The 22,672-nt window shown below is 45.2% G+C and overlaps 1 protein-coding gene across 1 annotated transcript in view; it reads right to left on the bottom strand.

The window, feature by feature from the left end:
• Positions 1–14,434: 14,434 nt before the first annotated feature.
• Positions 14,435–22,672, bottom strand: part of SLC2A13 (solute carrier family 2 member 13) — a 59,123-nt gene continuing 50,885 nt past the window's right edge. The window contains exon 11 of the mRNA XM_068114067.2: positions 14,435–15,181. Within this exon, the coding sequence (XP_067970168.1) occupies positions 15,149–15,181 (33 nt within the window). The 3' untranslated portion in view covers positions 14,435–15,148. The remainder of the gene's footprint in view (positions 15,182–22,672) is intronic.

Genomic DNA, 22,672 nt, shown 5'->3' on the forward strand with positions numbered 1-22,672 from the left:
ACCATTATAAAGCACGTATTTCACCCCCCTGCAGGACCATGGCATAGATGTCAAAACACATGTGTGTGCATTTCTACTAGGCAGCGGGGAGGTTCCGTTCAAGCAACATGGTAGGGGCTGAAAGAGTACACCTCAAAGTCACTTACCTCACCTTGATGTGCAGGCAGTTTCAGGTTGGTCGGGCCCAAGAGTGCCATTCACCCTACAGGATCCCACAATTTATCCCATGGGACCGATCAAATTCACCAAATTGAGCTTTTATACCACTGTACTGGCAAGTATGTGGATCCGCCTCCCCCCAGTGACCTTTACTACACTACTACATTTGGCTACGACAGCTCCACACCTCTACAGTGCAAGGACCATCGGGACAGGTTGAGCAGCCGAAACGCCAACATGGCCCATGAGTGTCCATAAGGGTGCGACCCACCATCCATCCTTCGGCCCCCCTTTGAGGAACACGGCTGCTCTAGCCCCAGCTGGCTAATGTGGTGAGCACCTGCTGCCAAATCTACCATTCCCAAAACCTTGGACCTGGGGGGGAACGGTCGCAGTGCGTAGCATCCTTATCACGTCCCCTGCACCTCCCACATCCCCCAGTCCACACAGCTGCAGCCCCCAGTGCCCACTGACACTTGACCATGCCAAGGTCTAGCAGACTGCCATGCTCCACCAAGAGACCCATCCAGAAGACATGGTCCACACACCTCGGACATGCACAGCACCACGTTGACCTCCAGACGACCCAAATACATCACCACAATCCCGCGCCACAAATATCGGCACCGGCACCCCGTAGCCAGTTGAGGCTGTGTCCTGCAACCCTATCAATTTTTATCCCAGCCTCCAACACCTTGATCAATAATGGTGCCACTGTGCAGTGTCCACCATGGACACACAAAATTCACCCTTAAATTTGCATCTAACCCTCAGATTACCAGTGCCAATTATTTTTCACAGTTCACTATCTTCACTAAAGATCTGGGCCTGATGCTAAGGAAGCAGACAGCATCCTGCAGGTGACATATCCACTGTGCTCATTCTTCAAAAGCCGTGCCGGGAACAGACCTTGCAGAAAGCCTGCTTGGGCTGACTTGGCTTGAGAAAGCCAGAGATATGCTGCACTGTATCATCATATGCTGCAGGGCAAGTTCTTTGATGCACCTCTTGTGTTTCTCACCCTCATCGTGACAAAGGTCTTCTACCTATAGTAAACCACGGAACCATAACCTCAAAACTATGCGTCAGGCAAACAAACTTCAGTTTAACATTTAACGAGCTATTCCATGAGCCTTAACAATGCATATACAAACTAGAGAAATGCGACTGCGTCACCAATATGCCTGTGTATTCCCTGCCTGTGACAACGGGTAGATACCCTCGTTGACTGTCCTAAAAATAAACAAGTTTGATTTAAATCCCTGAAGCTTGGTTTCGTGATCACATTTGTTTTCGCGATTCAGTAATCTCATTTTTGAAGTTTCGTGTTGATTGGATAAGGTTTATTTTTCTATCTAAGATGGCTGCCAAACCACATGACCTATGATATCATTTTCAAACTATATGCAGTAATGGTGTTAGATTGCGTTTGTAAAGTTTTGCATCGATAGGGTAAACGGTTTCCGAGATGTAATTATTTAATATTTTCTTTCAATCCAATATGGCTGCCACACCATGTGACCGATGACGTTTTTGTGATCAACTTTTAATTGCCATGCCGAGTCGATGATGCACGTAAAGTTTCGAGACATGTGACCTATGATGTCATAAATGTAATAACTCGATACAAATGGGTCATACATTTTTTTCATCAGATTTTTAGTGGAAGACATTCAATTAAAACATTTATGGCTGGTATACCACTTCACCGATGATGTCATCATTATCATGCTTTTGTTCCCCATTGGGTGTTCTTGACAATGTGCCAAGTTTCCCATTTTTCGATTCAGCGGTTTCCCAAAAATGTATTTTTAATCATTTGCATTTAATCCAAGATGGTTGTCATACCACGTGACCTATGACATCACAATTATAATATAACCATTCTACATGTGTCGCTCCTACCTGAAAGTCTTGTCTTAATCAGACATTTTGTTGTTGAAAAAACAAGGTTTAGCCCGTATGGACGGATGGACAGACAACCCGAAAACATAATCCTCTGGCCACCTTCGGGTGCGGAGGCACAAAAAGGAAATAAATATGGTTATGGTAATACTCAGCCTATCATCTGGGGACAGTGCGGGGAAAGCTCTTGACACTCACCGGCAGATAAATAACACATGATCGCTGAGGTCAACTGACCCAATTCACAACAACCTTCAACCTCAATGAGCTGAGGAGCAGTGGAGGGCTGCCCATTGAATGTTCTTGCACTCATTGATATTGTTGCGGTAGGGTCAAATTATCCCACTCCTTAACAACAATTTGTTGCGGGGGCCGGGTTCAAAACCCCCTTCTTGCACAACAATTTTTGTTGCATGATTCCCCTCGGTTAATACCGGAGAATCACGAATACCTTCAAGGTGCACGGATCAAGGTGCACGCGTGTGCCGAAGAACCGCACGATCGAACCCTCACTTTCACACACCTTATTCAATTGTGTGCCTTGCGGATTTGCAGGGTGTGGAAAGCGGCGTTACCCCCACGAGATTTATGGACCTGAGTCTAGCCAAATGCGGTCCTGGATGATGCTAGGCCAATGGAGAAAAGACGTCCCGAACAGGTTGGAAAGTAAACAACAAAATGTACAGCCTTTTATTTTGAAGGCACAGAGAAACAGAGACGAAGATTCAGCTTATCAATTATTACCTAATAATAACCCCGACGTGGCACCTTCACACTCTGACACACACACACACACACACACACACAAACACACACACACAGGGAAAAATGACACTGGTTAAGGGCGTACCGATGTACATGCTGGGATTCCTCGCTATTGGCCACGTGGTCTAGTGTGCGCAGTTTGCAATTCGATCGTGACGTGCAGCCTGGATGAGGTAAATTCAGTACAGGTGGCAGACAACTTCAGCTCAGGTGAGTCATGTCGAAAGGCCAGCGCTTTCAGGTCAGCTGGATGGCGCAAAAGATCGGCGCAGAAGCGATGGGTGTCGACGAAGAACAAAAGTCAAAACACGTGTCGTCTGGTGGAGCTAAAACAAGAAAGTCCAGAGCAGGGTGTCGTCCACGTGGCAAAATCCCAGGCAAAGAGAATCGTGTCGTCCACGAGGCAAAGAGAGAACAGAACACGTGGTCGTCCTGTGCGCAGCGAAAATCCAAAGCCAAGAGAGAATGATAATGCACTCCACGTGGGCTATTATTATCAGACCTGCCCACGCCCTTCAAAATGTTCCAGAGCCTCCCATTGGCTGAGGCTTGTAGCATCATGGCGAGGTGTTCCCGCCTCCTCACTGGTCACGTGGGCCTGTGCTTCTGGCCACACCTTCCTGCACATTAGTAATGGCTTCTCCCAGCCACGAAGGCTTGACATCCTGCCTAACTCAACGCATATTTGGTCTTTAATACTACACAATGAGAAAGGGCTAATCTTTACATTCAATAAGACATAACTGACTAATGCAGGCTACATGTTGTCGTGCAATTGACTACAGAGGGTCTGCCTTTATGGCACAACCGCAACAATATCTTATACATACGTTGATTATTTCCCATTCGCTTCCTCTGCAGGACATTGTTACTCTGTCATGTTGTTATGTATTACCTCCCCACCCCCGGTTACGGTGTACCTCAGAGTCTCGAGAGAGAACGCGGCAGAAAGATTTGTTATTTTGAGTGTTCTAATAAACCATGGTAAAACCACACCAATGCAGTTGTATAACAAAACAAGTAATTGTATTAAGGACTCTCACATGCACAATAATAACACTCTTAAAGATACAATGAAAATATCACTTGCATCAAATGAACAATACATGTGATGGTACCATCATTCCCCAATGCTCTCAAAGCAATAAACTCAAGTTACGCCAAACGTGAATGGAATGTAACATTCCTCAAAGTCTGGGCACAAATCCCAACGTGGTGAAAATCTAAGTCGTGTCAAATGGCAAAACAACAGGCACGTATCGGCACGGCAGCGGATGAGGAGTTACAAGGTGTTGGAGAACAATTTTGTGTGCATAAACCGAGTCATGTCCACTCATTGAATATTTGTAAAAATTTATATCACTGGGAAAAATACTCATTCTGTTACAATAGCAATACATGATGTAATCAACTCACTCAGCACAAGGACTCTGGGCCGACAAAGGTTTTATTTTATTTTATATCACAGACACACAAAACATACAAAAAAGGGAGCGGAAGACAAGATGGGGAGGGCGAGGGAAGCACACAAGTACAACAGCAGAGAACAGAGTCAACAGAAGATCTGTGGGAGGGAGAAGGCTTGGGGGGAAATTTGCTCGATAGTAAAAACACGGAACCGAAAGTACGTTTCCCATCGGTTCCCATAAACTTAAATCACGGAACCGAAAAACGGTTACCGATGAGATCTGAAATCCCCAGGCCTGCAAGAGCTTGAGTGACAGAACTTCTTGGAGAGGATTGTTCAGAAAGTAGATGGGAGGGTTGTCCAGATGGTATTTTCAGAGAGACATAGTAAGAGTGTGAGATTTGTCAGGATTGAAAGACATGTTCACTTGTTTGACCAGTCTGTGATTTTGTCCAGGTCTGCAGAGAGTGAAGAGACTGCAGACTGCCGATCTGAGATATGAGATATGAGAAATGGAGCAGCAGAGTGTGGAGTCATCAGCAAGGAGATAGAGGATTTTCAAGAGTCAGAGAGATCATTGATGAAGTAAGGAAAAAGCACAGGGACCAGAACACTGCCTTGAGGAACTCCAGCCTGAACAGGAAGGGGAGATGAGAGAAACCCATTCAGAGCCACACGTTGACTACGACCAGAGAGGAAGTCCGCAAGCCATGCGTGGAGATTTCCATGGATACCATAGGAGAGTTTGGTGAGCAGAGCTGGGTGCCAGACCGTATCTAATGCACATGATATGTCAAGGAAGACACCTCTAATTTCCTGTTTGGCATTGAGGACCTCCATCCATTGTTGAGACAGCATAAGCAGCATGTCCAGAGTAGAGTGACCTGGTCTGAATCCAAATTGATCAGAGATCAAGCCATTGGAGAAGAGGAAAGATTTGATATCCGAAGCAATGATGGATTCCATGACTTTGCTGATAATTGGGAGAAGGCTGATTGGTCTGTAATTGCAAAGATCTGTTTTTGCACATTTTTTGTGCAAAGCGGTAATGTTGGCTGATTTCCAAGCTGATGGCAGATGACCTTGAGCAAAAGAGAGGGTGAAGAGAACAGAGAAAGGGGGAGATAGAGTGGCAGAGCAGGATTTTAGGACCCGTGGGCTGATGCCGTCTGGTCCAATTGCAGAATCAGAGTCGAGGGTTGACAGAAACTTCTCCACCTTGCCAGGAGAGAAGGACACAGAGTCCAGGAGCAGCTGGCTATGACTGGGTATGGTGGGTACAGAGAGGGACGGGTTTGGGACACAAGATTTTCAGGCAAACACAGAGTTGAGGCATTCAGCTTTTTCATGTGCGGAGTCAGGTGTGTAGCCGTTTGAGGTAAGGGAGGGGATGGAAGGGGAACAAACACCAGAGGCAGATTTGACCAGACGCCACCAATATTTGGAGGATGGAGACAGGTTTGAGAGTTCAGTCTTAAGAGTGGAGAGATATTGTTTCCTGGCTCTCCTGAGGGTAGACACACACTTGTTCCAAGCTTTGTGAAAGGAACTGAGGTTTCCTTCAGTTGGATTCGCCTTCCATGAGGTGAAGGCAAGTTGCTTCATGGCAACTGCCTCACCACAAGATTCAGTGTACCATGTACAGGATGAAGGGTATGACAACTGAAGACGAGATGGGATAAATCTGTGCATGAGAGAGAGCAGTTTACTTTGGAAGAATTCCCAGAAAGAGTTGATGTCAGAGGCAGGAGAGATGGGAGACCAGTCCAGATGATTGAAGGCTGCTTGAAGACCGTGCCAGTCAGCCTGAGTGAAATGCCAGACTGGTCGGTGCTGAGGAGGCTCTCTGAGAATGGCCAGAGAGATGTCCACTTTAATGAGCATGTGGTCAGATGAACCGATTGGAGCAGAAGAAGAGCAGCAGACATTTACAGAGAAGTTCGTCATAACCAAGTCTAGAAGAGAAGTTTCTCCGTTGACTGAGATCCGGGTCGGGAAATTGACAGATTGTGTCAATCCCAATGAGTCGCAGAAGTCCTTTGCTGAAGAGCCATGGCTGGTGAGAGAGGTACCCACACCCAGCCAACTGGCATGGTGACAATTGATATCACCACATATGAGGAAGAGAGAGTTGGGATGAGTAGATAGAAGTTGGTCCATATTATCAGACAGCGAGATGTACATGGAGTCATCACTGTTTGGTGGACGTACAACACACAAATGAGCAAAAGGTGGGAGCGAAGGGGAAGCCATAGCCAGAGGTACTCCTGGGGGTGAGGTTGGGACAGGGCAGTGCAGGGAGAGTGAGAAAGAGAGTTTTTGATAAAGATAGCAACTCCACCTCCAGGATGAGGCTCAGGTCTATCATACCGGAGGAGGGAGTAAACTGGGAGAGATATTAAGGAATCAGAGACATCATGAAGGAAGAAAGTTTCTGTTGAGCAGATCAAGTCTGGTTTGTCAGAAACAACCTGTATGGAGAGATCAGTCAAGTTTGAGCGAAGGCCCCGGATGTTTGAGGTCCATACCGTTAATGAAGCGAAGGCTCTGGATGTTTGAGGTCCATACCGTTAGTGGAGAGGAAGGGGGAGCATCGGATACAGAACAGGGGGAGGAGGGGAAGGGTAAGATGTGGAAGAGGAGGAAGAGCTGTTGAAAGTGTGTCAGAGATTTCAGAATAGCTAGGAGAAAGGGAAGGATGGGGCACTGGGGCAGACAAAAGGTTTGATGGTGATTGGGTGAGGCACAATGAGGTGTTGTTAGAGGAGGGGAAAAGTGAGGAAGAAGGTTGGGGGAGATGGAGGTGAGAGTCGGAAGGGAGAAGAGGTGGGGAGGACACTTTGAGGAGGAGGGGTATGAGAGGGTTGGAATTGGAGAAAAAAGGAGAATGGGGGGATTTGAAGGGGAGGGGTGAGGGGGGAGTTTGGGAGGGGAGCGGTGAGGGGGGAGTTTGGGAGGGGAGCAGTGAGGGGGGAGTTTAGGAGGGGAGGCGTGAGGGGGGAGTTTAGGAGGGGAGGTGCGAGGGAGAAGTTTAGGAGGGGAGGGGTGAGGAGGGAGTTTAGGAGGGGAGGGGTGAGTAGGGAGTTTAGGAGGGGAGGGGTGAGGAGGGAGTTTAGGATGGGAGGGGAGAGGGGGGAGTTTACGAGTAGAGGGGTTATGGGGGAGTTTCGGAGGGAAGGGGCAAGGGGGGGGGGATTTGAAAGGGATGGAAGATGGGGGAGATTTGGAGGGGAGGGGTGAGTTTAGGAGGGGAGGCGCGAAGGGGAGTCTAGGAGGGGAGGTGCGAGGGGGAAGTTTAGGAGGGGAGGGGTGAGGAGGGAGTTTAGGAGGGGAGGGGTGAGGGGGGAGTTTAGGAGGGGAGGTGCGAGGGGGAAGTTTAGGAGGGGAGTGGTGAGGAGGGAGTTTAGATGGGGAGGGGTGAGTAGGCAGTTTAGGAGGGGAGGGGTGAGGAGGGAGTTTAGGATGGGAGGGGAGAGGGGGGAGTTTACGAGTAGAGGGGTTATGGGGGAGTTTCGGAGGGAAGGGGCAAGGGGGGGGGATTTGAAAGGGATGGAAGATGGGGAAGATTAGGAGGGGAGGGGTGAGTTTGGATTTTAGAAAGTGTTGGACGATTAATGGGAAACGAACATTTATTGCAAAATGAGTTTCTTGTGACCTTCGAGTCAGAGATACGTTTGAGAATGCTGGAGGAGGGGTGGAATGCAGGTGAGTTTAGGGAATGTAGGAAGGAGGAACTGTAAGAGGTGGAATTTTTTTTTGAAACGAATAGATTTGGTGAGAAAGTCGAAAGCAACCTTTTAAAGAAGAATAAGAAAAAAGTGTTATAATACATGACAGAATACAGCACTTCAGGGGAAAGTTTAAACATTTTAAAATTAAACAGTGAAAACTATCTGGGGAAATGGGGGTGAAACATGTGGTCGAAGAATGAACGAACGAATAAGAACAACGAATAAACAAATAAGAACAACGAATAAGAACAAAGAAGGAAATGTTATTTATTTATGTTTTTAAGTTGAGATATTAAACAAGGAAGAATGGGGTGAAAAGACTGGGAAGAACTGAGAGAACGAAAGTAAAAGGACCACAATCGACCGCTGAGAGAAAAACAAAGCCTCAAGGTAGGAAACAAAGTACTAGGCCGCAACAAATGCGGCACGAAATAACCGACGATTTTTTTATACAGGTACGAAAGATTAACATCGATAAATCTTCCTTGGGACACACTGTAGGTACACACACCTTAAGATAAATACAGTTTCGACAAAAATACAAATATGAACAATTACTAAACTTCGATAGCGTGGAGAGCGTGGACAGCTTCGAAAAAACATGACCTCGCCGGCAAGATCTCGCGAGATCTCAAATGATTTTCATATCAGCCAACTGAATTCAACCACCAATTATTTGTGAGGTCAAAAGGATGCTCTACTGAGTGCCATTCTGCTTTGTTCTCTTTTGCCAAGTGTTGCTCTATGAGCGATTTTTAATTCTGTCTGTCTGTTTCAGTTTGTTTGTTTGTTTGTCTGTATGTCAGTTGCCTACAGGTCACAATTTTCAACTGATCTTCCCGAAACTTCACCAAGCTGTAGAGGTCATCACAATTGAGAATTTTCAATTGATTCAAAGAGCCTATTGATGTTGAGGTCATCTGGAGGTCAAATTTCTAAAATCGCCATTTTTAATCCGATTGACTTGAAAATTGAACAGCATTTGCATATTGAGTCACTAAATTGGGAAACCAACTATTTTTGAGGTCAAAAGGTCAACTCAAAGTCAAACTTCCAATATCAATTTTCATCCTATTGACCCGAGGTTTGATCACGATCGTCAATGTTGATCTTGATGAAATGGACAATTTGCTGGATCAATTGCAACCTTTTTTCGGGGGGAAGTGGGGGGTGGATTTTGCAAGTATCGTGACATCTTGTTTGTTTGTCCGGGAGATTTCTCAGCCATCCTTTGAGCTAGGATGCTGAAGTTTTGGCACAATAGTGAGAGCAAGTCCTTTGGCAAAACGGTATTTTTTGTTTTTTGATTAATAATTTCATTAATTACTTAATTATTATCGATTAATTAAGTACTTATTTATTTCCTTTCTCATCTGGGCAATATCGCAGGCATCTTTTGAGTTAGAAAGCTGATATTTGGACATGACAATGACCAAGTGATGTGGCTATAAATGATATGTTGATTTATTGATTTTTTTAAATTTTTTTTTCTATTGTATACAACATCGAGGCTCGTGAAAGAGCTAAAATTAATCACACAAAAAAAAATCAAACCGACACATAAAACATATAATAAGGGGAGCGGTAGACAAGATGGGGAGAGAGGGGGAAGCACACAAACACAACATTTGAGAGCAGGGACATCGGGAGATCTGTGGGAGGGAGATGGCTTGGGGAGAGGTGGGAGAAGAATAAAACACATGGACACTGCAAGGACTTCCAGGAAAGAAGTTGGTATTTCACAAAAGTGGATATGGGGTGAATTAGCAGGGGTAGAAAAAATCAAGGTTTTGGATGGGGGATGGTGGTGAACAGCTGTTTTAAAGACCTGGAGGGAGGAGTGGGATTGAAGAGAGTGAGGGAGTTTGTTCCAGAGGCGGGAGAAAAGAGGAATGAAGGAGTGAAGGTGAGCAGAGAGTCTTGATTTTGGCAGTTTAACCATAAGAGGGTTGCAGGCAGATCTTGTGCAACCTGCAGGAATATTTGGGGGACAGAGCCCAGAGAGAGCTGGGGGGGGGGGGGGGGGGGGGCAAGGCCGGAGAGCGTTTCATCAAGATTATCAATCTTGATGAAATGATTGTCAATCTTGAAATCTTGATGATTGTCAAATCTTTGATCAAGATTGACAATTTTAATCTTGATGAAATGGACAATTTGCTGTATCAATGGGTCCTAAAATCCTGTTCTTCCGCTCTTTCACTCCCTCTCTCTGTTCTCTTCACCTCTCTTTTGCTCAAGGTCAACAGCCACCTGCTTAGAAATCAGCCAACATCACCGCTTTGCACAAAAAAGGTGCAAAAACAGATCCCAGCAACGACAGACCAATCAGCCTTCTCCCAATTATCAGCAAAGTCATGGAATCCATCATTGCTTCGGATATGAAATCTTTCCTCTTCTCCAATGGCTTGATCTCTGATCATTAATTTGGTTTCAGACCAGGTCACTCTACTCTGGACATGCTGCTTCTGCTGTGTCAACAATAGATGGAGGTCCTCAATGCCAAACAGGAAATCAGAGCTGTCTCCCTCGACATATCACGTGCCTTCGATACGGTCTGGCACCCCGCTCTGCTCACCAAACTCTCCTCCTTTGGTATCCATGGAAATCTCCACGCATGGCTGGCGGACTTCCTCTCTCGTCGTAGTCAACGTGTGGCCCTGAATGGGTTTCTCTCATCTCCTCTTCCTGTTCAGGCTGGAGTTCCCCAAGGCAGAGTTCTAGGCCCTGTGCTTTTTCTGGTCTTCATCAATGATCTCTCTGACTCTTGAAAATCCTCTCTATCTCTTTGCTGATGACTCCACTCTTTGCTGCTCTATTCCTCATCCCTCAGATCTGCAGTCTGCAGCCTCCTCACTCTCTGCAGACCTGGACAAAATCACAGACTGGGCAAACAAGTGGAACATGTCTTTCAATCTTGACAAATCTCACACTCTTACGATGTCTCTCCGAAAAGACCGACCGACTGGACAACCCTCCCATCTACTTTCTGAATAATCCTCTCCAAGAAGTTCTGTCACTCAAGCTTTTGGGTCTCACTATCTGCCATGATCTTTCCTGGGAAAACCACATTTCCAAGCTGGCCTCCAAAGCCAGTCGCTGACTGGGCATCCTGCGTCGTGCGAAGTCCTTCCTTGGCACACCTGAGCTCCTCACCACATACAAGGCTTTCATCCGCAACTCAATGGAATACTGCTCTCCCCTCTGGGCTGGTGCTCCTGCCTCACACCTAGCTCGTCTTCACGCTGTTGAAACCAAAGCGTTCAGAATCATTGGAATCTCCCGTGATGACGCTATCTCCGAGGGCCTTTCACTTACTCACCGCAGGCAGGTTGGTGGTCTTTCCGTCTTCTACCGACTCCTCTCCGGCCTTGCCCCCCCCCCCCCCCAGCTCTCTCTGGGCTGTCCCCCAAATATTCCTGCAGGTCGCACAAGATCTGCCTGCAACCCTCTTATGGTTAAACTGCCGAAATCAAGACTCTCTGCTCACCCTCACTCCTTCATTCCTCTTTTCTCCCGCCTCTGGAACAAACTCCCTCACTCTCTTCAATCCCACTCCTCCCTCCAGGTCTTTAAAACGGCTGTTCACCACCATCTCTTATCCACCCCAATCCAAAACCTTGATCTTTTCTACCCCCGCTAATTTCACCCCAAATCCACTTTTTTGAGGTGACTTTTGTCTTCTTTCCTGGAAGTCCTTGGTGTCCTTGCGTTTTATACCTATCCTCCCCCCAGGCCCTCTGCCTCCCACACATCTCCCGATGTCCCTGCCCTCAAATGTTATGTTTGTGCGCTTCCTCCCTTTCTCTCCCCATCTTGTCGACCGCTCCCACTTTTATATACTTTGTTTACTTGTTTGTTTGATTTGTTTGTTTGATAAATGCTAGCTCTTTCACGAGCCTCGACTCTGTATACAAAAAAAAAAAAAAAAAAATTATTGGGTGGCGGGAGCGGATTTTGCTCGTGTCGTGCTCCGCATGACGTCTTCTTGTTTATTGATTTGTCAATGAATCAGTTTTTTTTCGATTAATGACTTATCTATCTATAATTCCATTAATCTCTGTGTGTATGTGTGTATGTGTGTTTGTATGTGTGTATGTTTGTCTGTGCCCGCTGTTTCTCGACAACTACCGGTCCGATATACTTGAAACTTGCCAGGTATATTGCTGGGGACCCGAGGATGTGCCTTTTCAAGGTTTGAAATTAATCGGACAAGTAGTTACCGAGCTATGGCGATTTCTTTACCAAACACCGCAAGCCGTTCGCTTTGGACCAAACCATTTCATGTAAATAGAGGGGGGGGGGGTTCTGTGGTCGTTGCGAATGGACCAAACCATTCATGTAAATAGAGGGGGGGGTTCTGTGGTCGTTACTGCCACGTGGTTTCAAAGTTTTTTTTTGTTGTTGTTGTTTGCACGCATGTTTTTTTGCACCCACGTACGGGCACGCCCTAGGATGTTTACACACACACACCCCTACACAAATTTTTTTTTTTTTTTTTTTTTGGCAAGGAACGGGCACCCACGTACGGGCACGTCCTAGCTTATATATAGTACGGGCATGCCCTAGTCTATCTATAATTCCAGCAATCTCTGTGTGTGTGTGTGTCTGTATGCGACCGCTGTTTCTCGACAACTACCGGTCCGATATACTTGAAACTTGCCAGGTATATTGCTGGGGACCCGAGGATGTGCCTTTTCAAGGTTTCATATTAATCGGAGAAGTAGTTACCGAGCTATGGCGATTTCTTTACCAAACTCCGCAAGCCGTTCGCTTTGGACCAAACCATTGCATGTAAATAGAGGGGGGGGATTGTCACCGTACTCGCAAGCCGTTCGCTTTGGACCAAACCATTTCATGTAAATAGAGGGGGGGGGATTGTCACCGTACTCGCAAGCCGTTCGCTTTGGACCAAACCATTTCATGTAAATAGAGGGGGGGAATTGTCACCGTACTCGCAAGCCGTCCGCTTTGGCTTTGCGAATGGACCAAACCATTTCATGTAAATAGAGGGGGGGGATATAATTTTGTACGGGCATGCCCTAGTTTAATCAATTTTCAAAAAGTTACAGCTTCGGATGAAACGCTGGTGCTTGAAGTGTGCTTTGAGCCAATTGATTAAGAAATTATTTAATGAGTATTATTCATTGATTTTAATTACGCAATTAATCAATCAATTATTGTAAACTTCTCCCTCCCAATACCGTCTCCATGTGCTGCCAAAGGCGCCTCGGCAATGCAGCGCTGGAGGATATTATTTATTTATTTGGCATGGGGGTGGTGCACTTTGAATGTATCTGTACTTGTTTGTTTTATTACCCTGCACCCGTGAAGCGAAAAGCAGGGTTAGGCATTCAGTTACGTACGTGTGTCCATGTGGCATACATGTCTGCATTTTTAAAATTCATTTTCTCGGCAACCGTTGGTCCAATTGACACTAAATTTTACCATAGGAGCGCCTCTGCATGTACAATTTTTTTTTCCTCACAATTATGACGTCATAGGTCACATGGTACAGACGCCATCTTGGAAAAACTTACCACCTCCATATCTCTGAAACTGCTCATGGAAAAAAATTGAAAAATTGCTCATTGTCAAGTTCTCCCAATGGGGAATAATATATGTTAACGATGTCATCGGTACCTTAATTACGACGTCATAATTCGAGTATAACATTTCATCCGATCAGTATGAATTTTTTTTTCACTGCAATTCTTGGTCCGATTGACACGAATTTTTCACCATAGGAGCGCCTCCTCCTGTGGAATATTTTAATGATAATTATGATGTAATAGGTCACATGGTACAGGCACCATCTTGAAAAAAACTGAAAAACGTTACACCTCTATATCTCCAAAACCGCCCCATGGAAAAAATTGAAACGTGGCTCATTGTAAAGAACTCCGCATGGGGAATAGGTGTTAACGATGACGTAATTGGTGTCATAATTATGATGTCATAATTTGACAGGGATAATGCTTAGTCTGATCAGTTTAAAATGTATTGAGTGTGATCTATGCAACGATTACATTAGACAATATAAATTTATGATGTAATCGCTCACATGACCTGGCAGCCATATTGGATCACAGGATATCTTCTTCTTTTTTTTTCAAAAACAGAAGAGTTGGCTCGCACCAAGTTGACTGCGCAGAGTAAGTATTCGATGAATACCATCCAGTTTTCAAAAAATATCCAAAGTAAAAAGGGATGCAAAAGTAAAAAAAAGAGATGCACATTTACACGGATGCAAAAGCCTCTATCTATAGGTGAAAGTAAAATCCCAATAATCCGTTGTATATTTAACAACCTGAAAAAACAGACTCTCTTAGCAATGCTTCAGTGGCACAAATTAGTAACAGAAAGTCAAAAGATGGAATGGAGAACATAACTATAATTTGTTTGGAATGTGAATAAAACAACTCCAATTTTGTACCTCCCCTTACACCGAAGAAGTGGAGACGAAGGCTCACAAACTCAATATTATTCAACACTTGTCAAGTTTCTTACAAGCATCAAGATGCATAAAATATGTCCTTTTAGTAGGCAGGGTGATTCATCAATATGTGTGCCATCCCTCAAACGGGCATCCTATCTATGGCATTGTAGTTGGTGGACGCCAAAGATCCCACAGTGCCCTTCATGACGAGTAGTTGAGCCATCACCAGCACCATGGCCAAATTCCTGTTCTAACTGCTGCTGGGAAGGCAATGGCAAACCACCCAATAACCCTCGTCAAGAAACTGCTCTTGCCTTTAGGCAGAACACCAGAATATGAGTATCTTTCTCTTTTATACAGCATGCAGTTTTGCAGGTAATACGATTGTGTCCAATACTCAAATATTACCATGATGGATATGCTTCATTTTGTGGCAATGAAAGAACCTTGAAATCCAGGAAGTGCAGTGGAAAACATTGGTCCAACGCAGGAGACGAAAACTTTTTTTTTTTTTAATCAATCAACCCTTATTTCAGTTTGTACTTTGTTTGTAGTGATGTTCATAAATGCAAGTTTGGTAAAATAACTATTACGTAAAGGGCTAAGGTCACAGAAAAACGAAACAGCTTTCAACTCAAATTTAAATTAATAAATCAATGAAAACCGCAGACTCCCAGAAGCTTCCAGTTTGTCGGTAGAAGTAATCGACGACCCTTTCCAAGACAATGTGGTGTTGATGTGTATTCACGGTGAGATACCTCTGGTTGTAATATTGTCCTACAAAGAAGAAGCAGCAGAACACAAAAAGTACAGACATTTGAAAAAGCACCCAAAAATGTTTTTTTATTTCAAAGTAACAAGGCGATTTTTACAGGGAAAAACAGACAGACACGTTTAATCAAATAAATAACCCTCCACCAACACTGGTCCAATGTAATGGAAACGGGTCCAATGGAAACATACAGTCATGGCCAAAAATATGGGCATCCTTGCACTTTTTTCATATAACTCAGTTTTCTCTAAAAATAAGTTGAAATTGACAAAAGTATTTGGTCTCCACAATTCTTAATTTCACTAAATATAACACAACCTTAATATATCCTTTTAAATCAGAAAATAAAAAGAAATGGCATTGACAAAATTATTGACACCTTAAACTTAATATTTGGTAGCACTTTGGACAAAATAACTGCAGTCAAGCACTTCCTATAGCCATGACTGAGCTTCCTACACCTCTCAACTGGCAGTTTGGCACACTTATGCAAACTGCTCCAGTTCTCCCAGATTTGAAGGGTTCCTTCTCCCAACTGCTGTTTTCAGATCTCCCCACAGGTGTTCAATGGGATTTAGATCTGGACTCATTGCTGGGGACTTCAAAACAGTCCAGCGTTTTGTCTTGAACCATTCCTGGGTGCTTTCTGAGGTGTGTTGGGGGTCATCGTCAAAGATCATGGGTCTTGCAGCAGGACAGAGACCCAGCTTTCTGACACTGGGTAACATTGCGCTCCAGAATGCCTTGGTAATCTCCCGATTTCATGATGCCATGCACACATTCAAGGCACTCAGTGCCAGAGGTAGTACAGCAACCCCAAAACATCACTGAACCTCCTCCATATTTGACTGTTGGGAAGGTGTTCTTTTCTTTGAAGGCTTCATTTTGTTTTCCTGCAAACATAGAGATGATGTGCTTCACCAAAAAGCTCTCATCTGTCCACAGGATATTCTCCCAGAAGGATTTTGGCTTGTTCAGGTGCGTTTTGGCAAATTCCATTCGGGCTTTCTTACGTCTCTCTCTCAGCAGTTGGGTCCTCCTAGGTCTCCTACCATAGAACCCCCTTTCATCGAGTTGGTGATGGATGGTGCGAGTTGAAACTGTCGTACCTTGTGTCTGAAGGTCAGCTTGCATCTGTTTGGCAGTTGATCGAGGTGCTTTCTTGACCATTCGAACAATCCTTCGCTGCAATCTTCGATCAAGTTTTCTCTTGTGGCCACATTCATGGAGGTTGGCTACAGTGCCATGGGCCTTAAACTTTTTGATAACATTGCGTACGGTGGACAGAGGAACATCAAGGTCTCTGGAGATGGACTTGTGGCCTTGAGATTGTCCATGCTTGGCTACAATCTTGTGTCTGATCTCCTCAGACAATTCTTGGGTTTCCTTTCTTTTCTCCATGCTCATTGCGGTACACACAGTGACACAAAACAGCAGAATGCCTCCTTTTCTCTATTCAAACAAGATTGAATGAGTGATTTTTATATTCCAGGCACCTGCAATTCAGCACAGGTGAGTTCAATTCCAAAGTAAAGGAGAATCACCTGCTTGAAATCTAATTATTTCCAACAACTTCTAAAAGGTGCCAATAATATTGTCCAGCCATTTTATGATTTCTGTGTGGAATAAGCTAATATTTAGTAATTTTAAAACCTTTTTTTGTGTTTTTCCACTGAAAACCAAAGAAATAGTTTATTTAGTTTCATCCACCCTTTCCCCTACTTCTTGCTGTGTTTCATTCAGATTGTTTGCTGCTTATTCACCCCCATGCATGCTTCCCCCCTTCCCCTTGATCTCACTGTCACTTCTATGCTGTTGGTGGTTACCCTTTCAATTTTGTTTCTTTCCTTTCGGCTTGAGCTCTCCCACGAGCCTTGATATTGTATACAAAAAAGCAATACTAAATTGAGTGTTTATAAATTTTTAGTCATTCTTCACCATTGAGAGATAGGGCCAAAAACGATCATCAGCACCCTACATAAGTATTGGACCAGTGAAGTGAAATTTGTTATTATTGCTGTATACTCACGACATCACAGCATTGAAGCAGGAGAATCAACAGCAGGAGAAATTAGTTGGTGGATGTTAAATATCCCATTGCTACATAGGCAGGCGAGCTATTGCCGGAACCCAGGCACCTTGGCCAAATTCCAAATTCCTCCCCTAGCTACTGCTGGGTGGACAACGACTAACCATGCAGCATAACCCTTGCGAGGAAACTGCTTTGCCAGCACCAGCACTTTGCGACAGTAAAGTACATCAGAGTGTGTGTGTGTATGTATGTATGTTATTACTTATTATGTCATATTCTATAACACTTTTTTCTACTTCTTCTATAAAAGGATGCTTTCGACTCGCTCACCAATTCTATTCATTCAAAAAAAAAATTCCATCTCTTACAGTGCATCTTTCATTCATTCCCTAAACTCTCCAGAACTCCACCCATCCTTCAGCGTCCTCAAACGTATTTTTGACTCGAATGTCTCAAGAAACTCATTTTGCAATAAATGTTCGTTTCCCATAAATCGTACACTTTTCAAAATCCAATCTCACCCCTCCCCTCCAAATCTTCCCCATCACCCATCCCTTTCAAATCTCCCCCCCTGCCCCTTCCCTCCTAAACTCCCCCCACACCCCTCCCCTCCGAGACTCTCCCTCATTCCTCCCCTCCTAGACTCCCCTCTCACCCCTCCTCCTCAAAGCGTCCTCCCCACTTCTTCGCCCTTCCAACTCTCACCTCCATCTCCCCCAACCTTCTGCCTCGCTCTTCCCCCTCCTCAAATAACACCTCATTGTGCCTCACCCAATCACCATCAAACCTTTTGTCCGCCCCATCCTTCCCTTTCTCCGAGCTATTCTGAAATCTCTGACACACCTTCAACAGCTCTCCCTACCTCTTCCACCTCTTCCACATCTTACCCTACCCCTCCTCCCCCCTGTTCTGTATCTGATGCTCCCCCTTCCTCTTAATTAACGGTATGGACCTCAAACATCCGTGGCCTTCGTTCAAACTTAACTGATCTCTCCATACAGGTTGCTTCTGTCAAACCAGACGTGATCTGATTAACAGAAACTTTCCTCCTTTATGATGTCTCTGATTCCTTAGTATCTCTCCCGGGCTACTCCCTCCTCCGGTATGATAGACCTGAGCCTCGTCCTGGAGGTGGGGTTGCTATCTTTATCAAAAACTCTCTTCCTCACTCGCCCTGCACTGCACTCTCTCCACCTCACCCCCAGGAATACCTCTGGCTACGGCTTCCCCTTCGCTCCCACCTTTTGTTCATATGCGTGTTGTACCGTCCACCAAACAGTGATGACTCCATCTACATCTCCCTGTCTGATAATATGGACCAACTTCTATCTACTCATCCCAACTCTCTCTTCCTCATATGTGGTGATTTCAACTGTCATCATGCCAGTTGGCTGGGTGTGGGTACCTCTCTCACCAGCCATGGCTCCTCAGCAAAGGACTTCTGCGACTCACTGGGACTGACACAATCTGTCAATTTCCCGACCCGGATCTCAGTCAACGGAACATCTTCTCTTCTGGACTTGGTTATGACTAACTTCCCTGAAAATGTCTGCTGCTCTTCTTCTGCTCCAATCGGATCATCTGATCATGTCCTTGTTAAAGTGGACATCTCTCTGACCATCCTCAGGGAGCCTGCTCAGCGTCGACGAGTCTGGCATTTCACTCAGGCCAACTGGCACGGTCTTCAAGCAGCCATCAATCATCTGGACTGGTCTCCCATCTCTACCACCTCTGACATCAACTCATCCTGGGAATTCTTCCAAAGTAAATTGCTCTCTCTCATGCACAGTTTTATCCCTTCTCGCCTTCAGTTGTCATACCCTTTCTCCCGTCCATGGTACACGGAATATTGTGGTGAGGCTATTGCCCAGAAACAACTTGCCTTCGTCTCCTGGAAAGCAAATCCAACAGAAGGAAATCTCATTTCCTTTCACAAAGCCCGAAACAAGTGTGTGTCCACCCTCAGGAGAGCCAGGAAACAATATCTCTCCGTTCTCAAGACCGAACTCTCTTATCTGTCTCCCTCTTCCAAATCCTGGTGGCGTCTGGTCAAATCCGTTTCTGGTGTTTGTTCCCCCTCCATCCCCTCCCTTACCTCAAACGGCTACATAGCTGACTCCGCACGTGAAAAAGCTGAATGCCTCAACTCTGTGTTTGCCTCTAAATCTTGTGTCCCAAACCCATCCCTCTCTGTACCCACCATACCCAGTCGTACCCTGCTGCTCCTGGAATCCGTGTCCTTTCCTCCTGACAAGGTGGAAAAGTTTCTGTCAATCCTCGACTCTGATTCTGCAACTGGACCCGACGGCATCAGCCCACGGGTCCTAAAATCCTGTTCTTCCGCTCTTTCACTCCCTCTCTCTGTTCTCTTCACCCTCTCTTTTGCTCAAGGTCATCTTCCATCTGCTTGGAAATCTGCCAACATCACCGCTTTGCACAAAAAAGGTGCAAAAACAGATCCCAGCAACTACAGACCAATCAGCCTTCTCCCAATTATCAGCAAGGTCATGGAATCCATCATTGCTTCAGATATGAAATCTTTCCTCTTCTCCAATGGCTTGATCTCTGATCATCAATTTGGTTTCAGACCTGGACACTCCACTCTGGACATGCTGCTTCTGCTTTCTCAACAATGCATGGAGGTCCTCAATGCCAAACAGGAAATTAGAGCAGTCTCCCTTGACATATCACGTGCCTTCGATACAGTCTGGCACCCCGCTCTGCTCACCAAACTCTCCTCTTTTGGTATCCATGGAAATCTCCACGCATGGCTGGCGGACTTCCTCTCTAGTCGTCGTCAACGTGTGGCCCTGAATGGGTTTCTCTCATCTCCTCTTCCTGTTCAGGCTGGAGTTCCCCAAGGCAGTGTTCTGGGCCCCGTGCTTTTTCTGGTCTTCATCAATGATCTCTCTGACTCTCTTGAAAATCCTCTCTATCTCTTTGCTGATGACTCCACTCTCTGCCGCTCCATTCCTCTTCCCTCAGATCGGCAGTCTGCAGCCTCCTCACTCTCTGAAGACTTGGACAAAATCACAGACTGGTCAAACAAGTGGAACATGTCTTTCAATCCTGACAAATCTCACACTCTTACGATGTCTCTCCGAAAAGATCGACTGGACAACCCTCCCATCTACTTTCTCAACAATCCTCTCCAAGAAGTTCTGTCGCTCAAGCTTTTGGGTCTCACTATCTGCCATGATCTTTCTTGGGAAAACCACATTTCCAAGCTGGCCTCCAAAGCCAGTCGCCGACTGGGCATCCTCCGTCGTGCGAAGTCCTTCCTCGGCACACCTGAGCTCCTCACCACATACAAGGCTTTCATCCGCAGCTCAATGGAATACTGTTCTCCCCTATGGGCCGGTGCTCCTGCCTCACACCTAGCTCGGCTTCACGCTGTTGAAACCAAAGCTTTCAGAATTATTGGAATGTCCCGCGATGAAGCTATCTCTGAGGGCCTTTCACTCACTCACCGCAGGCAGGTAGGTGATCTTTCTGTCTTCTACCGACTCCTCTCCGGCCTTGCACCCCCAGCTCTCTCTGTGCTCTGTCCCCCAAATATTCCTACAGGTCGCACAAGATCTGCCAGCAACCCTCTGATGGTTAAACTGCCGAAATCTCGGCTCTCTGCTCACCTTCACTCTTTCATTCCTCTTTTCTCCCGCCTCTGGAACAAACTCCTTCACTCCCTTCAATCCCACTCCTCCCTCCAGGTCTTTAAAACAGCTGTTCACCACCATCTCTTATCTTCCCCCATCCAAAACCTTGATCTTTTCTACCCCTGCTAATTCACCCCAGATCCACCTTGTTTGAAATTCCAACTTCTTTCCTGGAAGTCCTGGCAGTGTCCATATGTTTTATACCTCTCCCACCGCCCCCTTCCCATGCCCCCCCCCCAAAGTCCTCGCCCTCTCTCAGATCTCTCGATGTCTCCATGTCTCTCGGTCCCTGCTCTCAAATGTTGTGTTTGTGTCCTTCCCCCTCTCTCCCCATCTTGTCTACCGCTCCCGATGTTATATGTTTTATGTGTCGGTTTGTCTTTCTGTGTGATTAATGTTCGCTCTTTCACGAGCCTCGATCTTGTATACAAAAAAAACAAAAAAAACAACAAAAAAAAAAAAAACTATACTTATGGCACCATGTTACATTAACGTTAATAAAACAGGCTGTGCCCCTTTAAAAGCAAATAGAAACCTTGAAGGAATAAAGACAGATGAGGTGTAAAAAGACAGAGAAACTACGGAACACCAGAAGTGCATTAGAAACAGCACAGCTGAAGCAATCGGGAAACAGCTACGGATAAGGAGGAACCAAAATAGAGATATCACTATTTCAAAAACCAAACACCTCGCTTTTAATTCAGATGAAAACACACAATCCAGCATTTAAACCAACTTTAAAAGAGTTCCCAATTTCACTGAGAAAGTCAAGCAAACTACTAAAACTACTTATTTAACTGCCTAAATTATTGCCACCTACTTATGGGGTCGGCCGTATAACGTTTAAGGCCAAAGTCTTTCATGAATCAGCTGGCCAGGCTTGATATGAAGATGGCAGGAGTTTAGAGTTTGGCCAGTGTGTCAGTGATAATTCACATGCTCTTCGCAAAAGACACCATGAGATGTTTAATGTCCATAAACATCCATCGATGTCAGACAGGACACACACTTTAAAGGCCATCCGATTTGAAAGCGCACACACCAATGCATCACCCTGCATAAGAAACACCAGGGTGAGTTTATAGCTGGGTCAGGATTCTAACCCAAGCCAGACAGCTCAAAAGCTAGTGCGCATACCTCAAATCTATCCTGCCAACCCGAGAAAAACACACACTGCATTAAAAGAAAAAAGTTTAGAAAACTTGTGCACACATCTTAAAGTCGACCTTTACATTTATAAACTATTTTTATCACTATAAAATCTGTTTCCTTGTCCAAGCAGTGGTTTAAGTAATGGAACATCACAGTTTGGACACCCAGTAAAATAAATAAATAAATAAAACAAATAAACCCCCTCTCCGGTTCAAGCTCTACAGATGACTCCATTGTGGAAAATAATGGCCGTTACCATCCCACCCTTTTCCTTTCCCTTCCTTCCAATTCCCCCGAGTGCCAGTCCCAGGTGCAGGGCCTGATTCAGCAGAAGGTTCACTCTTGACAGCGACGCTGTGGCGACATGCGCCTAGTCCTACACAGTAAAGCATGACATCAGCAACAAATGCTTACTCTGTACCTCCATATACCAATAATAATAATAATTATATTGCAAGATATGTACTACAAAGCACACAATTGCATTTGGATTCAATATTTCCAGTTAAGCACGTGTTTATCCTATAATACTTATGGCAGCAGAAAAGAAAAAGTGTTGAAAGAATGGTTAACACGTTGCATAAAGACAACCACACCCACGCCTCCAAAAAGGAGGAAACTTTTTCCAATGTGGTGTTCATGAGGAAAAGCGATGC

Source organism: Myxine glutinosa, chromosome 4, assembly GCF_964187855.1.
Source record: "Myxine glutinosa chromosome 4, kmMyxGlut1.1, whole genome shotgun sequence".
Taxonomy (NCBI): Eukaryota; Metazoa; Chordata; class Myxini; order Myxiniformes; family Myxinidae; genus Myxine; species Myxine glutinosa.